This window comes from Sinohyriopsis cumingii, chromosome 19 (genome assembly GCF_028554795.1).
Source record: "Sinohyriopsis cumingii isolate HCF-2022 chromosome 19, ASM2855479v2, whole genome shotgun sequence".
NCBI classification, from domain to species: Eukaryota; Metazoa; Mollusca; class Bivalvia; order Unionida; family Unionidae; genus Sinohyriopsis; species Sinohyriopsis cumingii.
Genome location: NC_142979.1, coordinates 32816839 through 32842335, shown reverse-complemented (window position 1 = coordinate 32842335; position 25497 = coordinate 32816839). Strand labels below are relative to the sequence as shown.

General features: G+C 35.8%; 1 protein-coding gene across 4 annotated transcripts in view; it reads right to left on the bottom strand.

The window, feature by feature from the left end:
* LOC149775401 (thiosulfate sulfurtransferase-like) overlaps positions 1–16974 on the bottom strand; it is a 39316-nt gene extending 22342 nt beyond the window's left edge. Inside the window, exons 1-2 of one of the 4 annotated variants that reach the window (XM_089943793.1) lie at positions 16879–16974; positions 4600–4738 (exon numbers count right to left, since the gene is read on the bottom strand). In XM_089943793.1, coding sequence (XP_089799919.1) covers positions 4600–4730 — 131 coding nt within the window. In that variant the 5' untranslated portion in view covers positions 4731–4738; positions 16879–16974. The other 3 variants (XM_089943794.1, XM_089943791.1, XM_089943792.1) reach the window with 3 other exon arrangements.
* Between the last annotated feature and the right edge of the window lie 8523 nt (positions 16975–25497).

Here is a 25497-nt window from a genome sequence, read left to right as displayed (position 1 = left end):
GGGACATCATGCTACATGTCTGCGACATGATGCCCCAGTGCTAGACATCACTATAAACTGCCACATTGCAGACATCATAGCGATATGACTGAAAAATTGTTAAAGCTACGTTAAAACTCAAAATCACATCACACACACACACACACACATGTGATGACATGCAGGTGCCAGCAATGAAGATCGAATATCAGGAATAAGAAGATTCAAAACAAATATGTTACCATTAAGTTATGTGGACCATCTTAATTTCAGATTTTATTATTTATATTATCCAATAATTAACACAGTTGATGTTGTGGTCAGCACTTGGAATTTCTTTCTAGTCTCACCTTTGAATTGTTTGTTAAATTAACTCTTCCAGAGATATTCTAAAATCAATTGATTTTTTGCACAGAGGACTGGCTCTAAATTAAGCAACCAACTTATCAGGATAAGTTTTCAAGTAAGCATCCATTCCTAACAAACATTTACAAACGAAGTACTGAATTGTGAGATAGTTAATTGCAGTTTCTGCATGAAAATGGATAAATCAACAATATTTAAAGGAACATTTACTAACCTCAAATATAAATCAAAATGAATTATTGTATTACATGAAATTTCATCTACTTGCTTACTTGCCATCTACATAATTTTGTAGCAAACAATACTTGAAAACTAAAAGGGAATTCCAAGTGAGAACAAAAGAACACATTAGGGAAATTCAAAACCAAAAGGATTCCCCAGTGTCTAAACACTTTAACCTTACTGACCACAAGATAAACTGTATTCAGCATCACATAAAAGAAATCGTAAAATCCGATCCACAGCTGTCTGGTAGCAATATTTATTGGAAAGAAAGAGAACTTTAATTATATAATTTTATTGTTCAATGTCTAACTTTAGATCTCAACCAGAGGTAAATCCACACATGTATTGTTCAATGTCCTATCTATGTCTAACTTCAGATCTCAACCAGAGGTAAATCCACACATGCATTGTTCAATGTCCTATCTATGTCTAACTTCAGATCTCAACCAGAGGTAAATCCACACATGCATTGTTCAATGTCCTATCTATGTCTAACTTTAGATCTCAACCAGAGGTAAATCCACACATGCATTGTTCAATGTCCTATCTATGTCTAACTTCAGATCTCAACCAGAGGTAAATCCACACATGCATTGTTCAATGTCCTATCTATGTCTAACTTTAGATCTCAACCAGAGGTAAATCCACACATGCATTGTTCAATGTCCTATCTATGTCTAACTTCAGATCCCAACCAGGGGTAAATCCACACATGCATTGTTCAGTGTCCTATCTATGTCTAACTTCAGATCCCAACCAGAGGTAAATCCACACATGTATTGTTAAATGTCCTATCTATGTCTAACTTCAGATCTCAACCAGAGGTAAATCCACACATTTATTGTTCAATGTTCTATGTCTACTTTAGATCTCAACCAGAGGTAAATCCACACATGCATTGTTCAATGTCCTATCTATGTCTAACTTCAGATCCCAACCAGAGGTAAATCCACACATGTATTGTTCAATGTCCTATCTATGTCTAACTTCAGATCCCAACCAGAGGTAAATCCACACATGTATTGTTAAATGTCCTATCTATGTCTAACTTCAGATCTCAACCAGAGGTAAATCCACACATTTATTGTTCAATGTTCTATGTCTACTTTAGATCTCAACCAGAGGTAAATCCACACATGCATTGTTCAATGTCCTATCTATGTCTAACTTCAGATCCCAACCAGAGGTAAATCCACACATGTATTGTTCAATGTCCTATCTATGTCTAACTTCAGATCCCAACCAGAGGTAAATCCACACATGTATTGTTCAATGTCCTATCTATGTCTAACTTCAGATCTCAACCAGAGGTAAATCCACACATGCATTGTTCAATGTTCTATGTCCACTTTAGATCTCAACCAGAGGTAAATCCACACATTTATTGTTCAATGTTCTATGTCTACTTTAGATCTCAACCAGAGGTAAATCCACACATGCATTGTTCAATGTCCTATCTATGTCTAACTTCAGATCCCAACCAGAGGTAAATCCACACATGCATTGTTCAATGTCCTATCTATGTCTAACTTCAGATCTCAACCAGAGGTAAATCCACACATGCATTGTTCAATGTTCTATGTCCACTTTAGATCTCAACCAGAGGTAAATCCACACATTTATTGTTCAATGTTCTATGTCCACTTTAGATCTCAACCAGAGGTAAATCCACACATGCATTGTTCAATGTCCTATCTATGTCTAACTTCAGATCCCAACCAGAGGTAAATCCACACATGTATTGTTCAATATTCTATGTCTACTTTAGATCTCAACCAGAGGTAAATCCACACATGTATTGTTCAATATTCTATGTCTACTTTAGATCTCAACCAGAGGTAAATCCACACATTTATTGTTCAATATTCTATGTCTACTTTAGATCTCAACCAGAGGTAAATCCACACATGCATTGTTCAATGTCCTATCTATGTCTAACTTCAGATCCCAACCAGAGGTAAATCCACACATGTATTGTTCAATGTCCTATCTATGTCTAACTTCAGATCTCAACCAGAGGTAAATCCACACATTTATTGTTCAATGTTCTATGTCTACTTTAGATCTCAACCAGAGGTAAATCCACACATGCATTGTTCAATGTCCTATCTATGTCTAACTTCAGATCCCAACCAGAGGTAATTCCACACATGCATTGTTCAATGTCCTATCTATGTCTAACTTCAGATCTCAACCAGAGGTAAATCCACACATGCATTGTTCAATGTTCTATGTCTACTTTAGATCTCAACCAGAGGTAAATCCACACATTTATTGTTCAATGTTCTATGTCCACTTTAGATCTCAACCAGAGGTAAATCCACACATGCATTGTTCAATGTCCTATCTATGTCTAACTTCAGATCCCAACCAGAGGTAAATCCACACATGTATTGTTCAATATTCTATGTCTACTTTAGATCTCAACCAGAGGTAAATCCACACATGTATTGTTCAATGTTCTATGTCTACTTTAGATCTCAACCAGAGGTAAATCCACACATTTATTGTTCAATGTTCTATGTCTACTTTAGATCTCAACCAGAGGTAAATCCACACATGCATTGTTCAATGTCCTATCTATGTCTAACTTCAGATCCCAACCAGAGGTAAATCCACACATGTATTGTTCAATATTCTATGTCTACTTTAGATCTCAACCAGAGGTAAATCCACACATGTATTGTTCAATGTTCTATGTCTACTTTAGATCTCAACCAGAGGTAAATCCACACATTTATTGTTCAATGTTCTATGTCCACTTTAGATCTCAACCAGAGGTAAATCCACACATGCATTGTTCAATGTCCTATCTATGTCTAACTTCAGATCCCAACCAGAGGTAAATCCACACATGTATTGTTCAATATTCTATGTCTACTTTAGATCTCAACCAGAGGTAAATCCACACATGTATTGTTCAATGTTCTATGTCTACTTTAGATCTCAACCAGAGGTAAATCCACACATGCATTGTTCAATGTTCTATGTCTACTTTAGATCTCAACCAGAGGTAAATCCACACATGTATTGTTCAATGTCCTATCTATGTCTAACTTCAGATCTCAACCAGAGGTAAATCCACACATGCATTGTTCAATGTCCTATCTATGTCTAACTTCAGATCCCAACCAGAGGTAAATCCACACATGTATTGTTCAATATTCTATGTCTACTTTAGATCTCAACCAGAGGTAAATCCACACATGTATTGTTCAATGTTCTATGTCTACTTTAGATCTCAACCAGAGGTAAATCCACACATTTATTGTTCAATGTTCTATGTCTACTTTAGATCTCAACCAGAGGTAAATCCACACATGCATTGTTCAATGTCCTATCTATGTCTAACTTCAGATCCCAACCAGAGGTAAATCCACACATGTATTGTTCAATATTCTATGTCTACTTTAGATCTCAACCAGAGGTAAATCCACACATGTATTGTTCAATGTTCTATGTCTACTTTAGATCTCAACCAGAGGTAAATCCACACATTTATTGTTCAATGTTCTATGTCCACTTAGATCTCAACCAGAGGTAAATCCACACATTTATTGTTCAATGTCTAACTTTAGATCTCAACCAGAGGTAAATCCACACAATTATTGTTCAATGTCTAACTTTAGATCTCAACTAGAGGTAAATCCACACATTTATCGTTCAATGTCCAGATTATGTGTAATATTAGATCTCATCCAAAGGCCAACCCATATGACACTAACAATTACAATGGGTCAAAATGATCCTGTTTGTTTCTTTTCCAAAAGCATCAGGACAAAAATAAATTAAAAAAATAAACTAAACATGGTCTCTCTTATCTCATTAGGATAATCTCTGTCTCGAAAATTTGTGAGAAAATCTGCATAGGACTCACCAATTTGTCCCGGTAATGTATTAGGGCCTCTTGATGGGGCTCACACTGCTAAAATTAATTATAATTAGCATATCTGGGTCTCTTGATGAGGCATCCAGCACTATAATCCTTTGAAAAACCCTGGTAAATTCACAATAAATACTATAACTTACTGTTCATACTCAGCTTGGCAATTTTTGGTACTTGACCATGAGGCATCAATCACAACAAGATTCTTGACACAAGCGGCTTCTTGTTCTTTCAGCCAATCACAAGACACCAGAAGAGGGTAATCAGCTGCCATTATGTATGCTGTAAACAGAATTGAAATCTATCATGGCAGTCAATGCTGAAATGTGGAAACAAGTGAGATTAAAAAAATGAACACTAATGTAACTAAATATGTTGGCCAATTTCTTTCAGTGCAACAAAATAAACAACGAATAATCTTAAAGCCATAGACATGCTCAGTAAAAGTTGTCTTAAGGAGCCATAGCTTTAAGAGACCATCTGCCTTGAGGAGCCTGGTCCATTTTTGGGGGCTTATGGGGTGGTCTGTACAGCAAAATGAGACTACTTTGGTTAGGTCTAGATTTTCAAGGTTACCAAGATGCAACAAATTTTATTTAACATTGGTAATCCTAAAAATATAAAACACTAAGAACAGATATACTTTTTTACTGACTTTACACAAAACTGTTATGTTTTGCTGAACAACACCACATGAAGGATAGCTCTAACTACCATAATGTTCTGCTGGGGGTTGCAATAGTCGTCAAATGTCCTGATAGGTGGATCAGTTTTCTCAGCTTCAGTGACCTCAAAGGTAAATGTGTTGTTAATGTCTCTACCATTGTGACCAATAATGTATGGGAAAACACTGAATTTTTCTTTGTCTTCTTTATCTACAAGTGCAACATGTAAGTGAAACTGCATAGTTTGATTCCAACTCCTCCAAATTTCAGCTAGATGGTGTGAGTTAAAGACTATTTCAGGTGACTGATCGAGTTTTTCCATGGTGTCACAATTAAAATAAACTTGTGCATCCAAATTTTAGTAATGTCATGGAGATATACTTCTAAACAGTGTTACCACTCTGTGGTCTCAAACGATGTAACAGAAATAAGTGAAAATCAAGTTTTGTAAAATTCAAAAACATAATTTATTTCCATAGGATACAAAGTGAAAATTTAAAAATAACTTACAGTATTGAGAATTAAATCTCAAATAGTCATAAAAATTCTACCAGAAGTCCAGATGTATAGAGTTACAAATGAATTCCAGACATGTTCCAAATAATTTCCAATATTTAATGCGTTGATGTGTCTGTAGTCTTGAACATGCAAATGTGCCAATGGCCTGGAATGTGTTGATGTGTTAACAGTCTTTTGATGTATCACAATAATATAATCCAAAAAGTCCCTGTTTCAATTCACACTAATTCCAAATTAATGTTTTAGTCCAAGAATATTACTGAGCACTTGTAATTCCAGTGAATAATAAATTTGAATAAATTAATCCATCCAAATTGAAAATTTAATACAACAATAAGACTGACTCAGAGCTTTAAGATGTTAATACAAGAATGAATAATCCTAATGTAAACAAGTTCATATACCCTTCTACTTGACCTATTAAGCAATTATCATATTCTGGAAATACTCTGTCAACTCAATGGGAAATTTCTTTCGATAAGTTTCGTATGTCAGAATCCAGGCTGCATCTTTAACTCAAAGTAAATCTGTTTTCAATTAATAATGATCAAAAAATTTAATCTATATTAATAGAGAAATATTAGTTATGTATTATTTTGTTTAAAAAATAAATGTCACTGGTCAAGTACACAATTAACTAGATTTTGGACACTGGTCAAGTACAATATATATATATATATATATATATATATATATATATATATATATATATATATATATATATATATATTTATGGAGCCAACAAACAAAACTAATAATAATATACATAACAATGGTATACATCAAAGTTATTCAAAAATATTCACTTCTAACACCATGTTATGTTTTGCTGAGTAACACAACGACAAAGTTGTAATCTACCCATTAAAACAGATTAAACCTTTGCACTGTGTTATTTGGCAAAACATAACAAAAATAATTACTAAGTACACTGATTTACCATCAAATACCATTCAACTTTGGCATCCAGGTTCTTCTTTATGTTCAAATTAAATTTCACTTTGACTGATGACCTTTTTTTTAAAACAATAGTCTCGAGCTATTGTTCAAATATCTAACATATAGCTGCAAATAAGTCAAGTCCAACTGCAAACAACACTGAAACTGATATGCCATCACATGATGCTCATATATAGTTGCAAATAAGTCAAGTTAAATTGCAAAGAATGCAGACACATCTGCCAGCACATGACGCTCAGCAGATCAGGGTCTACATTGTTTGATCTCGTGATTACTAGGAACAAACTTGGCCTATTCTGATCACTAAACACGGAGTGAGATGGTCAAGAGAGAGAGAGAGAGAGAGAGAGAGAGAGAGAGAGAGAGATGTTATAAAGAATTATAACACCCACCCAACAACCCTGAAATGTATCCATTCCTCTACACAAACACTCCCCACCCCAAACAAGACGCGGATTCGGAAGGAACACGTTTTCTTTCTATCATGTACTGATGTCTACACTGCTGTGACCCTAGTCCTACAATGTAAGACATATCACATGTTATCTTTGTTTTAGTGTTAAAACTTGAAAACAGGTCCATTTCTTTTATGAGAATTTGAATTTATTAGAGAAAAGACACCAGTCAGTACAGTCTGACTAAAACATTATGACTTGACTTTGTAGAAACGCGTCTTTATTGGTTGCCAGTTGTGTGAGATATTCCTGAAAATTTGACTTTCGGTACGATGTTAATCAACATCAAAACATGCTACACAGTGCCATTGGTTTGGCAGTAAGACCCAGACGCTCAAAACATAAATATCAGCGTCGAGGTCTTACATGTAGAACTACTGTAACCACACACACACACACACTCTCCCCCCCCACCCCCGTATAGTTAAGCTTCGGGAAATTCTATAAATAAAACCTCATCATCACTTGCCAATTTCCGATTTATTAAAATGTATACACAAGCTAAAAGACTAGAATCATCGACAGCGAAAATGATAAACCCTACGCCTATCAAGTACCTTCGTGGGTCATGTCAACCGTTGACTTGGCAAGTGTTGTTAAGTCATGATTCTACAAACTTCAAATCACTCACAAGAGAACAGGTCTGACGTTTTATCAATAAACAGTGACGAAACTTTCAGTAATTTTTATTTATTTATTGATAAAACACCAGGCTCCTGAAGAATCACTTACACTTCTGACGGATTCCAGCTTTACTTGACCTTATACATGTACCTTGCTTTATATAGGTCATACATGTACATGAACGCGGGTCACATTTATCTATTTTTAGAGTTTTTTCTCTCCATTTTTTGCTGTGATCATTGGCTTATATCGAGGCATAGCTGGTATTTACTTAAAGAAACTTCATTCTTTTGAATATGAGCAGTTTGGTGTCATTGTCTGGCTGCTTTGGCGACAGACACAGTGAATGATCCGGCATTCATGCATGTCCAGATGTGAGATCTGTGACCCATGGACACGTTTATTTCACAGGGGCTCGTATTGTTGCTTACAATTGACTGGTTTAGTTCACACATCAGCCTCTCCAAAAAATGCTTGTTAACCTGTAACCGTCAGTTCATGTTTGAATATGATTTAGACTAACATATGATTTATTAGAATTCGGACACAACGAAATATTCAGTACTGACAAGGAAATGTAGGTAATAAATGAATAGGGAAATACTGTCGTATTTCCTTCATAAAATTTTACATAAGGGAAGCAACCCTGCTAACACTTCAAACAGCCGTATCGTAGATTATACTTCCTGCCAAAAATTCAAATTTGTCTTTTTTCGCGCCTTTCGATAATTTCGTTCACGTATAAATGTTAGAATTCTTTCGATAAAGTACAAATCTGCATAATTTTTCTTGGTTGTTTATGTGTGTATAGATGTATAGAAACAATGTCCAGACATTTCCTGCTATCCAGAGCATTGAGGTTAATAATAATAATAAAAAAAAAAAAAAACCAGCAACAAAATAATAATGAGAATTTTGTTTAGCGCCTAATCTTTAGAAGCTCTACGCGCTTTACAACATTAGACAACACCTATAAGATTAAAAAACCAAATATATATAATGATATGATTACAAAAACAAACACCATGAAATTAGAAAACATAAAAAATATGATGAGAATATTTAAGGTAGGAAACATTATTAGGTCTTTAAGTTTGTTCGTGCAGTCAAAACAAGTTAGTTTTGAGAGCCCTCTTGAATGGAATCACTGTGTCTTTGTGTCTAAGTTCAGTAGGCAATTCATTCCACGTTGCTGTAGCCAGGTATGCAAAAGAACGCTGTCTATAAGACTTTGTTTTCATACTTGGAATAATGAGTATACGATTGTCAGAAGAGGAGCGTAAGTATCTTGCTGGTGTGTACACATGGGTGAGGTCAGATAGGTATATTGGACTAGAGTCGATCAGTGAAACGCAGCACAGAGAACTAATTTTGTGTTTGATTCTGGATCGAATGGATAGCCAGTGTAGGGTACAGAGCAGCGGGGAGGTGTGCTCTGATCGTGGTACTCTAAGTATGATCCGAGCAGCTGTGTTTTGAACTTTTTGAAGTTTCTGGAGCAGATATTGAGATGAAACAGACAGATTTGAGTTACAATAGTCCAGTCTTGAAAGTACTGATGAACACACACGTATTTCAGTGGCATCAACTGAAAGATATTTGCGAATGGAGCTGATGCGTCTCAGCTCAAGATCTGCAGCCTTGCATATGTTCATGACATGTTGGTGCAATGTGAGAGTACTGTCCAGAGTAACACCTAGGTTTCGTACTGACTGTGTGAATTTAATGTTGGTGTTGCTGATATTTGTTGGTTGCAGTAAACGACGTGAATGAGAAAGTCTTTGTGTTGTGACCAGAATTGCCTCAGTTTTATCATCATTCATCTGCAGCTTGTTACATGTCATCCATGATTTCACATCAGAAATGCACCTCTCTACACCTTGGATGGTAGCATCAACAATTTGAGCCGCCATATTTGACAGAACTGTCTATTCAATGCAAGTTTATTCAATGTATGGGTATTTTCAATTGCTTTCATACAAAAATACCTATTGCACCAAAGTCAGCATGTTCTCTGTTTATCGATGTTAAATATTTATCCCAAGCCCAGCTAACAACTTGAGACACCTCAACGATGATCGGTTGAAGTGTTCGAAGAAATTACGTCATACAATTCCCAAAGAAAGATAACTGATTAGCCGATAATCTGTTGTCTTCGTTACACACAATCATTTATCTGAAAATGATTGATTAATAAAAAAATTAAAAGCAAAATGCACATTCATTTGAAGCGAAAATCCATCATGACGTCTTAAAATTCCCGGAATGCATAGCTTCTAATTATGTAGTTTGCAGGGATGTTATAAATAAAAGCAGACTGTGATCAAAAGGCTGTTTGGTATGAACATGCCATGATGCAATTCTGATTGGTTAGAACATATCATGATGCAATTCTGATTGGTAAGAACATGACATGACGCAAGGCTGATTGGTTAGATTAGGTAATGATGCTGTGCTGGTTGGTAAGAATAGAACATGATCCAAGGCTGATTGGTTAGAAAATGCCATGACGCAAAGCCGTTTGGTTAGAACAAGCCGTGACGCAAAGCTGATTGCTTAGAACATGCCACGACGCAAAACTGATTGGTTAGAAGATACCATGATGCTGTGCTGGTTGATAAAAACAGACCATGATCCAAGGCTGGTTGGTAAGAATAGAGCGTGATCCAATGCGGTTGGTAAGAACAGACCCTGATCCAAGGTTGGTTGGTAAGAATAAACCATGATCCAAGGCTGGTTGGTAAGAATAGACCGTGCAGCATGACTAATTGGTAAGGAGAGGCCATGCTGAAAGGCTGATTGGTAAGTGGATTACTGGTAAGCCATAGTTGATTGGAACTTGTAATGGACAATGTTTCATCTAAAACAAAAATAATCGTGACAGCCCAACATTAGGATAGTGTGTGTGTGTGTGTGTGTGTGTGTGTGTGTGTGTGTGTGTGTAGTGATAGTTATTGTCATTGGAAAGGCGCACTGGTGACAACGTCATTAGGGTTACACCATTTGTCACCTTTAATATTTGCAATCATTCTGTACATGACCAGTACTCACACAAAGAATTTCATGGACGTATTGTAATAACCAATTACAAGAATTTTAAAAAGTTTTATTCTAGATTTTAAAACAATTAAATATTGTTATGCAAAACCTGCACCGTCTGCGAATCACTATTTTCTTTTTAAATTGCCCCTATTTCTTTAAGTTAATTAATATTTTAAGAAAATATATTGAATTGATTAACATAAAAAGACACTCCTTCAAGGCTTTCTCTCATATTAAAGTCATTGTCAGCACCGAACACGGGTAAATTTTCGAAATGAGTGCAAAAAAATAAACCCCAGCCATAATTACAATATATAACAATGATCAGTCTCTTAACATCAGGTGTTGTAAACAATAATTTGTTACATCATTTGGAAATAAATCATTATAAATTAGACTTAAAAGAACCTCATGCCACACGCGTTCATGATATATATATATATATATATATATATATATATATATATATATATATATATCGAGTATGTATTAATTTGAAATAAATGTAATTAATGATTAACAAATAGCAATGTTTACATTTGTTTAAAAAAGTTATTTTTGCAATAAGTCGTTCAGGACACATGAGATTTAAGAGTCGCTCTTGAAATTTGACATCTTTTCACCGTAAAATAATGATTTCCGTAAGTCGAAAATATTATCAAGAAAAATAATGGAGAAAAAAGACAAAACACACCCACCCCAAATGAAATTGACAAAAGCTAATTAAGGCTGACATGGAGCAAGACATGTTTTGGAGATTAAACACGAGGTTTTCACTAAAGATTTTAGCGGTCCTGCACGAAAATCATGCTGACCTGATCCGACAATCCAATATGGCTCACACGGTGGCCATCTTTAAATTATATTATCTCTACTTCTCTCGAGGGTTTTGACTGCGGAAAAATTACAAAGATACTCCATTGCTCTCTAAGATAAAACATTTTTTTAAACTCAAGAAAATCTCTCTTAACAAAGTCAGAAAACGTAATACAATTATCCTTTAATGCTTCAATTATGTAAGAATCAAACCTACAATTTCAGTTGTTATATTAATAGTACAATTCATAGATAATATAAATATAATATACAAAAAGATTAGTCTTTCATTCCTCAATGTAATTTCTGGGTTTCGAAAACCGATCTCTTAAGTGACGAAAAAAAGAAGGGGTCTTATCCTTGTATGCAGAGTTAATGCTTATTGCATCATCGATAACATTATCCACACAATTCGGTTACCCCAATCAATCTAGCAATACTGACGCTAAATTTTCAGAGAAGCTCTGGTTCTAAATGGCTAATATAATGTAATATACAGGGCGTCAAAGAACATTCTCCAGGTGATGTCATTATCATAAGGAACTAGTGAGGAAACCACTGATCACGTATGAAAAGGAGAATGTGCCACAAAGTGTTTTCGGAAACAAAAGCCTAGACTAAAGGGAAAAAGAACCGACTCTTGCAACAATCCATAGGTTAATATTTAGTCCTGTGTTAAAAATTACCGTCTCCACCAAACATCTATGAGTACTAAAATTTATTGCATATCAATTTGCTATACAAAAACAGTTCTTACCCATTTAATAGGGAAGTAGTTTAACAAAACTCTGTTCATTTTTGTATTGCTGAGTACTCTGCACCCTAGTTGTCATCACAAAACTTTCAGATAATGGCTGTGACGTTTTAACTTTACAATACTTAAAATAAACGAATAAATAAATAAAATAAACATATATCTTTTTTTGAAACGTTTATGGTAGTTTCCTTCGCTCAGCCAGATTTCTTGGCTCCGATACCCTTTCCGAGTTTGCCGAGTGTGTTTAAACCGTATTGACGAGTCATTGCTCCCAATATCTCAGGAAACGTACAGTTTGAAGATTACATGAGTTATTTAGCCATACCTTTACTAAAAATGCCTAAACCATCTAGAATTACAGAAATGGCTAACGGTTATTTTCCACATCATCTCATATCGATGCAAATCTACACGTCACTCCTCCGCATTTGCCCAAAATCCTATTGCTGTCACCCAAACGATATGCGATCATAACAGCGAGAAGCTTTCTTCTCCTGGTATCAATTCAACTTTTCGGACCCTTTTGGTTTTTAGGAAGAAACGTTGAAATATTTCCGGTGGATTTGGACATTTTAGGAACTTGTTGTGGAAACTTTCGACAGTAATTTCTGAATTACGAAGTCATCAAGAAAAATTCTACCATTGCCAAAATGTTGTGGATTATAAACCGAAAGACGTTCATGCCAGAAGACAAACCAGCAAATCATACCACCTCAGTCCTTTCAATCCTTATACAAGCCGTCGATATTCAGCTAAAGCTTTGCGTTGACAATACCAATTGTGTGAAAGTCAAGAAATGTGGATACAGCATTGTGTGGAACTCTGTGGAGGAAAGATGTCTTGATCTTATTCTTGCCATTACCGTCCTTTGGTGTGTCCAGAGTAATATTGTCATGGGTACATATGGAGGATTCGTAGTCTTTGGAGAGTTTCGATAAATCATTTACAGAAACATTTTTATAGAAACATAAAGAGTCTCTCTACTTATAACCTAGGACGTAGTTATGAGCGAAAGGCGTTTTGGACACTATACAAATACTGCGGTTCGAGAGAGAGAGAGAGAGAGAGAGAGAGAGAGAGAGAGTCTGCAGTAATTGGAATTGTTAGGAAATTAAAAGACTTGATAAGATTCGTCTGTGAAAACGCTAATAGACTCGTCGTTAGTGTTAACGAAGCCACGGATAGCATTCAAGAGTTAGTGGGTTAAAACGTATTTTAAAAAAGGTACTGATTCACAAGACGATACGGTTCCTTTTAAGTTAGGGCAACGTCACGCGTACGTGCGCGTGGTGTGTTTGTGACTGAATTTATTGGATTTCTTTTACCGGCAGATTCTCTGTGGCAAGCGTGTCACCAGTACATGCAAAGAGATGGCCATCACATCTTGTACGAACAAATCACAATAATGTGATATTAAAACGATCGGATTCAACAGTGTGTGGATAATCGTTTGTGTATTTTCTTAATCAATACTCTCATGAACTTCCTTTATAACAGTACTGGCTTGTTTGGACGTTATTTCTATATGGAGACAATATAAACGTATACAGATATATCAGTTTCCATATATATTGAAGAGATCAGTACGAGAGGAGGCTATATGTGCAGGAAGATATATTGGCACTACATCTGGCCAGATAGCTGTATTTCCTAATCAAGACTGACAAAATGTTATAAACTTTATGAACAGAAATCTAGGCATAACAACTATCGAAAGGTACTTGATTTGCAACAAAATCTGATAAGGAGGTAATGTCACGTGGGATGCAATTGCTAACAGATACGAAAAATTCATTGATCCTATTTGCAATTTCCTATTTATCATGTCGAGTTCAATTATTCACAGCATTTTCTCTGAAATGCTTCCAGATGAAATGCTTGCCAGAAACAGGAATATTATTTTCTCGTAGTCTTGATAAGAGCCGTTGTACAGTCTTCACAAGAGACGTTGTACAGTCTTGATAATAGACGACGTACAGTTTGGATAAAATACGTGCTGTTCTGACATGTTTTATAATTCTGCGTCGATTTGGTAAAATAATTCACTCAGTTTACAATCAAGATTTATATCATCTGCGTACCAGGAGAAAAACCCGTCAGACCAAATTTTTGACGCTTTGTCGGTATAGAGTGATACAAATAATGCTTTTTTTTGTCGAACGATGAGGATAATTTATAACGGAACAAAAATGGTTATAAAAAGATTTAAAGATCAATTTGCAGATCGGTTTGTGGCCACTTGGAGATAGGCAGGGTATAATGGTTTCGAATATGGACACGGGTGTGGGGGGTGGGATGCGTATTCTAAGTGTAATAAAAGTAAATGCTGACAACGCTATCGTTGTTGGTTATTAACGAATTGAGTAAGGTTATGAGAGAGAATTATGTCCTCCTACTTTCCATATTTTTGATTCAAGAGATTTATGTTAAAATAACCCATTACGATACATCCTGTATTATGCTTGAAGGGAGTGGCATGCTCATTTTAAAGTAGCAGGCGAGTTTTGCGAAACGGTAAACGGAACAGAAAAGAAAGGGTTTTGATTTAAAAAAGGGAAATTTATATCCATGTAGATTCTATGGCAGCCATGTATAACTTCCTCAAGGTGGCGGGCCGGATAAGCGATTTTTAAAGCTACGCCTATGATGTATATAAGCGGGGTGGTGGTGGTGAAACAGGTAGCGGGATCCGGGCCTTAGTTTGAACATATCAGTTTTACGATGTCACGTTCAACATCTAATCTACGTTTGAACTTTAAATGACTGGAAACACGAACAACTACCCCACCGCCAATTCGGTGTACTTTCACAAGCATAGAAGCATAGTCACAGTTTCAGCTGACACAGTAAGTCCGTGATCCCTTTTCAGACCTGTCATGCGTCACATTGAGATTACCAAATCGATTCTGTGTTAAAAGCTGAATGCACCATACCTTTTGTTCATGCTATACGTTTCCCCATTGTTTCCCCATGGATTACCTACTTTCTACTGCGAGAAAAGAGCGTGTTAAACATAAGACGCCACTTTGACCATGTAGATCAACTTTATAAATTAATATGGCCAGGTCCATTTATGAAATTGTGCAGTTCAGTGCGCTTTAGTTAATTTAATTTAGTGTAAATAATAAAGCAGAGTTGCTTCTGGAACGCGATTTCGACCCAAAATTAACTTGCCTATGCAGCAAAATAAATATTTATGTTCTCATATCACATTGTGAGGTCTTCAAACAAAGACACCCTCCTCCAGTAATAATCATCTACCAAGATAACCAGCTTGTCTGGGCCAAGCTTTCGGAGGTAACTTGCTATCCTTTCGAAAACAAAACTATCGACTTTCCACAAACGATCTTTTATCCATAACACACATCAATAGATTGAAAATGGTACATAAAGCAGACGTGTTTTTGCAAGAACGTGCGCGTTATGATTGGAACGGTGTGTAAGAAGATCCTTCCGTCTATACTCTTTGTCCATGACAAGTTTGACCTTTAGAGACTATGGTTTTTAACATAACTTTTTTCTCACACTCTCCGTTTTATTTTGAAGCTTGCTTTTATGTATTTTGTGCTCAGTGCCTGGGCAGAATTGAAATATTGTACATGCGCACTGATAGCCACCTAATGATGGTTTGGCAAATGCTGGTTCAGGAGGAATAGTGAAGAAAACTACATCTGATTATTTTGAACGAAGAGACGGCGAAAGAGAATCTCTTGATAAAGCGGAATCAAATTATTCGAACGAAGCACCACCGACACTGCAAGTGCCAGCGACTCCCCACCTACAATACAACCATAACTTCCAGTCGAACTGGCTCAAGAAATGTTTTTGGTTCGAAAAGTCAGCGAAGGAGTTGCTGTGTAAACTGTGTAAAACAACAACAACAAAAAATCAAATTTGTTTGCTGTAGGATGCACACACTATTGGACAAATACAATAGACAGGAAGATAAAGTCAGTTGAACACTTGGTAGCTGTACAAGCGACAGCAAGCCTGTAATTACAGGCCTTGTTAAATTTTGCTTGTTTTCATGCTTTCGTTCTCTATTGATGATACCAAAGTCCATACCAAATTTGATTTTGATATATGTTTATTTATGCTTCTAAGAAAGACTTAATAACTCGTTATCCTTAATTTGAACATTGATAATTTCAAATAACTTGTTGGGGCACCTTATCATGCTTTAGCGATGATGACAAGTTCATTGCATCTTTATTACACCAATGTTTGATATATATGAACACCACAAAAAGGAACACATTTGCAACTGGTAAATATGTTTAAAATCATGGATCAGGTAGGTATACAAGTTAAAATTATTGCTAACATACATTAAGTTACATTACAGCAATGCTCACCTGTTGGCAGGTTGCCATAATAACTTGAAATATATCCATTTGTGTGATTGTAAAATCTGTCCCGTGTAATTTAGAAATGGCACACTTTTGCAAAAGGCATGGGATAGTTAGCCTTATTTTAAAAAAAAAAATCTACAGAAAACTGTAATATATACTTTATTATCATTATATCGCTTTGTTACGGACAATTATTTCCTTTTGTAAGACTCACGTACTAATCAGTACTTACCTGAAGTCTGAAAAAGCGTTGTTTGATCAGATTCCTTTGTAATTTTTTCTAGCTATTCCAGTCTGATATTGTGGTTTTCTGTGCCAGTTATAAAACAACGACTCTTTTCGGTTAACTACATGACATGTATGCAGACGACTATGACAACTTGCTTTCCAAGTGGAAAGGTCACATCATACACGTGTCTGTTCTAGGGTTAATAACACCGAGTTCACAAAAGATACTGTTTATGCTTTGTACTCGCTAAAATTTCAACAATGATCACTTAAATGCTTTGACAGGCAGTGACGAATTACACAATAGATTTTAAAAGACAAATCCGTGCAGACATTTGTTCGAAAATTACTCTATGTAAAGGAGTATTTTAAAACATATTTGAAACTATATCTGTTCTTATTTACTGCATTGATTAAATTCTTATTTGTCTCCCAAATTAGAATACGGATGTATCGAATGTAGCACCTCTACCACATCTTTATGTCAGGTATCACCCGCATAGCTGCCTCATTGCTGCCCCGATGCGAAACAAACCAGCTCTATAATCACTACCATCACCAATGTTGCTCTTACAACACATAAAGTTCGCTTGAGGACTGCTGCGAATTGGTAATGACTGAAAGAAGACGTATCGAAATGAATGAATAACTATGATTTATCTGGACATCTGGGGTGTATTGATGAATATTGTTGCATCAAGTGAACTGGACAAGGGAAAATATTACGAATTGCCTTTAAAACTAAGATAGTGCCAGTGCCTGTTTTGGTCGGTCTTGGAATCTGTAATTGGTATTTACATTAAGTGTGGTTGAGAGTTGGGGTAGATAAAAACATCAACACAACAAAAGAAGGTGGATATATCTGGTTCACGAGACAATGATGTAATTTCACATACTCTGCGTAAAGCAGAAAAGGCCGAAGTAAAAGCCACAGGAAGTAGTTTCGATTCATATCACGAGCAGCAGACATACAGCAAGACAGCGACGTTCATATATATGAGCTAAAGGCTTATAAAGACGCGAGTATTTTTCCTGCAAGGAAACATTTTGTGTTGTAGCAGCAGGGAGGGTGAACCAACCTTTCATAGGATTGTCTGTTCGCGAAAAATAAAACTTTCTGCGAAAACTGAAAGTACAAGGTTAATAACGGCAAACTGAAGCCTCTAACTGACCGAAATTTTCTCTAATCGGGTTAGCTCATTTTGTTACTTCATCTTTGTCGTTCGTGTTTTCAAATTTGCATGCGTGTTTGTTTACCCGTCGGACACTCATTGTTGGTCGTTCAGCCTCCCTGCTGTGTGCCTAATTAAATAATTATTATATCAATAATGGAATCTCGCACAGGTAGATTAGCTCGAGAGCGACAAGAGGCAATTAAGAAATATATCTCTGTTCGTGACGCTGTCAAGCAGTAACTACAATCGCGTCAGGAGTCTCAGGTGGAATTAGCAGAAGGTGCAGAACAATTATTTAAACTGTTTACGAAGGTTACCGAAGGAGTTACAGAGGCTACCGAAGGTCTTCTTCCCACGTTGGAGCAAACCGCTAAAGCAACTGGAAAAATAACAGATATAACAAAAAAGGACAACACAAAAAAAGATTCTGCAAGAACTTCCAGGTAAAATAGCTGGTGCTACTTATCAACCACAAACACATGAAATATTAAAGGGTGTTAACCAGCTTCGTTCTGAAGTAGCTGATATAAAGGATCTTATACCAGAACCAGAACAAGCAAGAGATAGAACTGATACTGAAGTGAATGATAAATTTACCGAAAATAGTATTACCTTCATAAAATAAATTAAAAACACGGAAGAGTTATCTCCGTTTGCCATGTACCGTTTCAATCATCGAAAAACAAATCCTGAAACCAGAGTATGCTGCTGCTGATGAAGTTTGGTACAAATGGATATATCGCATACACTCCGAAGTTGATAAGGCACGAAATAGTGATCCAAGATATATTGCATTTATCCATGGAATTTATAACTATCTTGCACAAATAAAACAACGACAACAACAATTACAACAACCAGGCAAAACATCCGGAAAAGGTCTTGACACTGGCAGTGTAAAAAAAAATTTCCCTTACCCAAAAAACCTTGTCCCAATAACGTCCTTGCAGATGTTGATAGGAAAGAAATTCTGATTTGCGGAAAACGGGCCGGTAATAATTCCGCAGAAATAATCAATGAAGCAGCTAATATTTGTCAAAGATTATTCACAGGCGGTATCATGGACATTAATGTTTATCGGTCTCTGATCGATGAAATCGTTGATGATTAACACAGTGATTGGGGGTATGTAGTCAAATACAATAACTAAAATAAGATGATCATACATTATGTTCAACGTGGACTGATAATGGTCAGGGTGATAAATTCGCGATTACCACCATACAAAGCAATCTACGGCGATGGACTCGGTGATGCTGTTCAGAGTCTATTTAGAAGGATAGCACCAAAAGCAATACCGATTGCAAAACAATAATTGATGAAAGCTTTTGATGTTGTTCGTGATAATGGTATTAGTGCTGTTGGTGATGTTGCCAGCAAAGTATTCTCAGCAACCAAGGATAGACTAGCACGATTAATACGACCAAAACCTCAGCCAGTAAAATTACCCAGTACCGAAGATATGCCTGCAAATGTCAGTAAAAAAACATAAATCAAGCTGCAAAAAAATCAAAAACTAGCAGAGCTGGCTGGTGTACCACTATCAGAAAAAGAAAAATATAACTGCTAGTCTGATTGCAGGAAGTGGTCTTCGTGTTAGACGACAACAATTATAATCAAATGTTCAAACGTACATCTGATCCAGCATTTGACATGGATGCGCCAGTTCTCAAAGATGAATCTGTGCGCGATTATCGGTATTATTCTTATGACTCACGTGTACCTAAAGCACGAGTACGAATCGAGTTGCAAGTTCAGGATACAAGAAGATATTTCTAACCTGCTGAGACATTCACTGAGATCGAAGGTAGACTTTTGAAGGCAGATGATACAGCGTACAGACTTTTAGATCCATATGATTTTGTTAAAAATGGTGTTATCTCGTTATTTAACAGCGCCAAATACATGATTGACGAAAACAAATATCGAAAATGTTGATGTTGCCGCGACAATACTGGGTCTGGCAAGATATTCCGATGATTAATCGAGGTCAGCTGGTCAGTCATTGATATTTGCAAAGGATACCACTGATCACCCCGAGAGCCGCAACGTGAGACTGAATGCAGCTGGGGACGCAAGCGCACTGACATAAAAATAAATACCGACAGTGTAGTAATTACGGTAGCATCTAGATTAATATTATGTTCACCACTCAACAAATCAATTAAACATCGCGCTGAGGTCACCAGCATAAACAGCTTCTCATTCCTCGCCTTACAAGATTTACAATATCCACAAAAATACCACGGCGTTATACAATTAACGAGTTTACTGAATGTGTGTTAGTTATGTTGGATCAAAACGACGAGGGAACATTCGTGGTGGAACCTGAAGAAAAGGTAACACTGTACTGTATTATCGGTGTCTTGAATTAGTCGTGAAACTAGCACCTACTTAAAATATAATGAGCTCCCCAATCAACGTTCAACATTACAGATGTAGTCAAGTGTGTGAGTGGCAAACCAAATTGAAAAATATCGTTGACGAGTATACAGTAAAAGTGAAAAATATCGCAGACGTGTATTTTTCGCTGACATAATTGTTTATTCGTTGTCCGCTGTTATCGCAGGAACCGGCGTATTCCTGTCAACAATAAAAATGACATCACCAGCAGATATAACAATTTGTGTTTCAGCTGCAACAACAATTGCTGGTGATCCTAATAGTAAAGCAAAAATTATGTACGTGCAGAAATACAAAATTATATGAATATATAATAAAATTGCATACAGCGACGTTAGGTATTCCAAATTATCTTCATTGATATCATCAGGCCTTAGCGATGGAATAATATTAGATACTGAGTTCACAGAAATGATTAAGATTTACAACGAGGCAATGACTGTGTCAGAATCTACGTCAGATTAAGAAAATAGGGGATTACAAGTCCGGGTTTAAAATCAGGGGTTATAAATAATGTCAACGTCGAACGAATTACTACAACATATCGTCGCTAATACAACTTCGTAAAAAACCAAGATGATATCAGCAAGCTCAACCAGTCCTGAGTTCAGCGTCAACTTTCCAACTGCAATTTCAGCTAAAGAAATAGCAGTAGCAAAATTACGAATATATCATAGTTTGCCAAACATAGGATCAAATTCATTCGGTGGGTTGCACGCAAATAATTTACTGGTATTTGCACATAAAAATAAACCAGATGGAACCATCGATTTGAAAGTTGTTTGTATCCCCACAGGTAATTATCAAATTGAACACATCAACAATGAATGTGCTAATCAAATTATTGTTAGGGAGGCAAATGTTTCTACTCTGTAAAAAGAGGGGAAAATAATAAATTTTAAGCAACTATTTGCTAATCATTATAAAGTAGATGAAGCAGATTTATTAAACTTTATAATGCTAGGATTTACGGTTTGATGTTTTGAATTTGAATCCGTATGTAAGATCATAGATCTTTTTTCCTTCGAAGAGGATTTTGTAAAATTTGTTTCTGAATCTACGAACTCAAAAATAAGTTATTCTTGATTTAATCAAAGGGGTATTATATAACATATCATCACGTGATAGTTTTAATATGAAACAATAATCAATAATATTGAGGAAAGTGCCAAAATTACACACACACACACACACACACACACACACACACACACACACACACACACACATATATATATATATATATATATATATATATATATATATATATATATATATATATATATATATACATGAATGACCTGGTTACTTTCCTCAGAATAACAAAATAACTTATGTTATTATCAGAATAAATATTATATTTAGAATAAATCTTATAATCTAATCCTGAATAAAAAAATAAATCGGAATTTAAAAAAATATTATTATCATAATAAATATTATAATCTGATTTTGAATAAAAATAAATATTATAATCTGAAAAAAGATCTGAATAAAAATATTATAATCAGAATAAATAGTATTATCAGATTAAATATTATAATGTGTTATTATTTGGTATTAACACTTTCACTTTCACAATCACTAATGACTGTCATTGTTTTCATTTTCATAATCCGTTACCCCAGACAAAGCTGAAACGTTCGCTGTTGCCATAACTTTCACTTTCACAATCCCCTTTCGTGACGTTCTCACTACTTTCACTTTCACAATCACTACGGTCACTGATAACATCGCTTTGATTTCACCAGTAACAGAAATACTTGCACACGTTATCTTTCCCAATTGTCTTACCCGTGTATTAATAATGGTTTTAATTCGTAATTTTTTCAATCGCTTGTGAGAGACATACGAATTTCTCAACTTCTGTATCTTTAACTGTCGCCAAGGATTGAAACATATTGTTGAATTAGCTTAATGAAATGTTATTCTGCTGGTAGTGTATATCTATATTTAAATTTTCGTTGTTGTAATGACTCAAAATCACAAATAATTTTTCTAGGATTCAGTTCATCATATATTTTTATACCGTCATGTTTTAATTGTTTAATTGCAGAAATAATAGCATTACTATTTTCAAAAATCATTATATAATAAATAGAGATTTAAATGTCTTTTTTCCCTTTCCTTTGGTGAGACATTTCTTATGGTCTTCTTGGCACCCCAGAAGGCTTTTCGTTTTGGCTGACATTCTTTATGAAGTTTTTATGAGGGGTGGATTGAGAACTCACATCACGTTACTGTTTAGTTATGGAGGCTCGACAAAATCTTATATAGACACCCCACCCCCAGCAAATCCCTAAACGAAACGAAAATTTTGAGATTTAGAGGGTTGTCTAGGCCTTTCAATTTCAAGCACACACACCCACCCAAATATCAAGACCCGTGGAGAGTGCAAAACGCACTCACAACGTTGTTCGACGTGGTTAGCAGGTGTGTACGAAATACCTGGGCTGAAGCCACAACCTTTTAAACGATATACCGCGAAATATTCGCCACCGTCGACATTTGTCAGTCACGGGATTGGAACGCCAGGCCAAGAGGATGAGAATCAGTCACGCTACAACTGTACCAACGAACCAAACTTGCTAATATGTTTCAGAAATTATTATTAAGTTACTTATGATGGATTCCTACAAATGATTATACTGAGTAAATAATAATTGTTGTAAACTGCAGAGTGGATTTATTTCCGTTTATTTTTTTTTTATCACACTGTGTATTACTAACTGTTTCTTACTACAACTTCGCATTTGTCGCCAGCAGTTTGATTATTATTTCTTTGAAGTCTACGATAAGCCTCGAGACACTGCGAGATGAACTAAATGTGACCACCCAATACGATCATCAACAATCCAAATGTTAGTATCAGAAATAGTTAATCCTTGTGACGAATGAATCGTTATAGCATATACTAGCGTCCATGGAGTTTTATCCATCGTTAACGCGCTCTCAACAACACTGAGAAGAAGTAAAACAATATCAATTAACACAAGATTGTGTTTACTACCACAACCTGGAATTTCAACGTCGATATTTTGCCGTCGAGTATCTGAAATGCGATAACATAATGGTACAGGTAGATTTTAATTTTTTTCTTTATGTAACAAAAATAATTGTTGTTGAAGTTTTTCTCGAACTATTTTTCTACTTACAACTATCAAATCATCTGGTCTCCACACTTGCAGAAAATTGTTGATAGGAGTTTCTGAAATTACTTCAAGCATTATTTCACACTGAATTTTTTTTGGTTGCAGTCTGATTAATTTCTCAAGCTCTCTTTGCAAGCAGAGCCCAAGGATCGAGATTCTAAACCATTTCTACTAAATCATCTGATGTACTTCATAAAGCACATATCAAGATCTATATAATAAATAAGGATTTCATTCCCAGCATAAGAAAGAAGATGCATCACTCGAAAATATCCTTCTTTTGGGGAGTACTAAGCCCCAGTTAGAAAAGAGGATATAGGAAAAAGCCTCGAAACATTCCCTGCGTCATTTTCTCTCCCAATTTATTCTTGTAAAATCTTAAGTACTTTCCTAGTACTTACTAAATTTTTAGAATTCCGAAGTAGTCGATGCCTACTGCAGTGCAGCGAGAAACCGTAAACAAAAACATTAAATAATCCATTTGAATATAAATTTTGGGATATAAGGCTTGGGCTCTATTCACTCATTTTTTTGGAGCTCGAAATGAGCAAATATACAGGTCAGCGACCTGCCATATTTAATCTGTTCTGAAGATAAAGCTTGGGCATCAATTGCGCCGTTTATGGGACGGATAATTCGCTTCCGCGGTATGGATCTTACGACATGCTGTAGGGATAGAAAGTGAACAAAGGAAAGGAGTAATGCCAATCCGATCCCATTCCAAGTCAGATAAATATACGCCAACTCCCAATCTTCAACATAATTGAACGGTAGAATGGGGACGGGATGTTGTCGAATCGATCCCTTTCAGATGACAATGACCTGATGGCCTATCTTCCATAAAAAGATCCAGAGTGATATCGCCGCTTTCCATTTTCACGGTAGCACGATCTGCTCTCTGACACATTAACTGGGTCTGCGCACCTCCTCCCCCACGAGAGAGTACTGCAGAGTACTGAGACTTTTCAGAGATATTACATCTCTCTACTCCGCGAGACATGAGACAGATTCAACATGGTCATGGGATCGAGGATTGCCCACCCTGCTAAGAGTTCTGGAATGTTGTCAGATCAGGAGATATACGTTTCTTGACTTTGCCAGACAGAGTCTACACCCTTTTTAGATCGATAATGTTCTGTTTCTATTTAAGAACATTGCGTCTTTGGACTTCAGGAGAGACAAATCCCATACCCCCAGATAAGAGGAGTTATATTTAAAATCTCCTTGGATTTGATAGGAAACTGTCAACATGGGGCAATGTGACAGTACTCCTCTCTGGAAAAGGAAGATCCAATATGATTTGGATCGATGAAATGAGGATTCCTCACACTCCTAGGATCGCATAGAATATAAGGAAGAAATGCGTTTTTCCTCCCTTTATAGGTGCAATGACTCGAGACCTGGTATCAAATATCGTCAGGCCATAGACAACTGTATACACTTTATACAGGATGTACATATAGGATGAGAACAGCACTTCATTGTGTTCACACGTCCTCACATTTGTCAACATTCCTGAAAAGAATAGCTTATACTCTCTGAAAGAACCAGTGTATGTAGATTACTTTTATTTCAAAACCCTTCAATACAATTGTTTTATGCAACAATTCTTAGAAACGTTGTTTAAAGGTTTTCTTATTTTAAGTAGCAATGAGCAATTTCGACGGTAAATTGATATGATTTTTACCTGAAGTGCTTGATGTCAGCATACCATTATAAATATTTAATTTGCATTGTTTCGTTGTTAGTTTTTTTTTAAAAATGAATTATATGCTATGAATAACTGTATTTTGGATTTGATCCTGCCCAAAATCAAGCTCATTTTCTACCTGACATGAATCGTCGATTTTGGTTAGTAACTATTTTATCTCAATCTGAGTTCAGAACATTGGA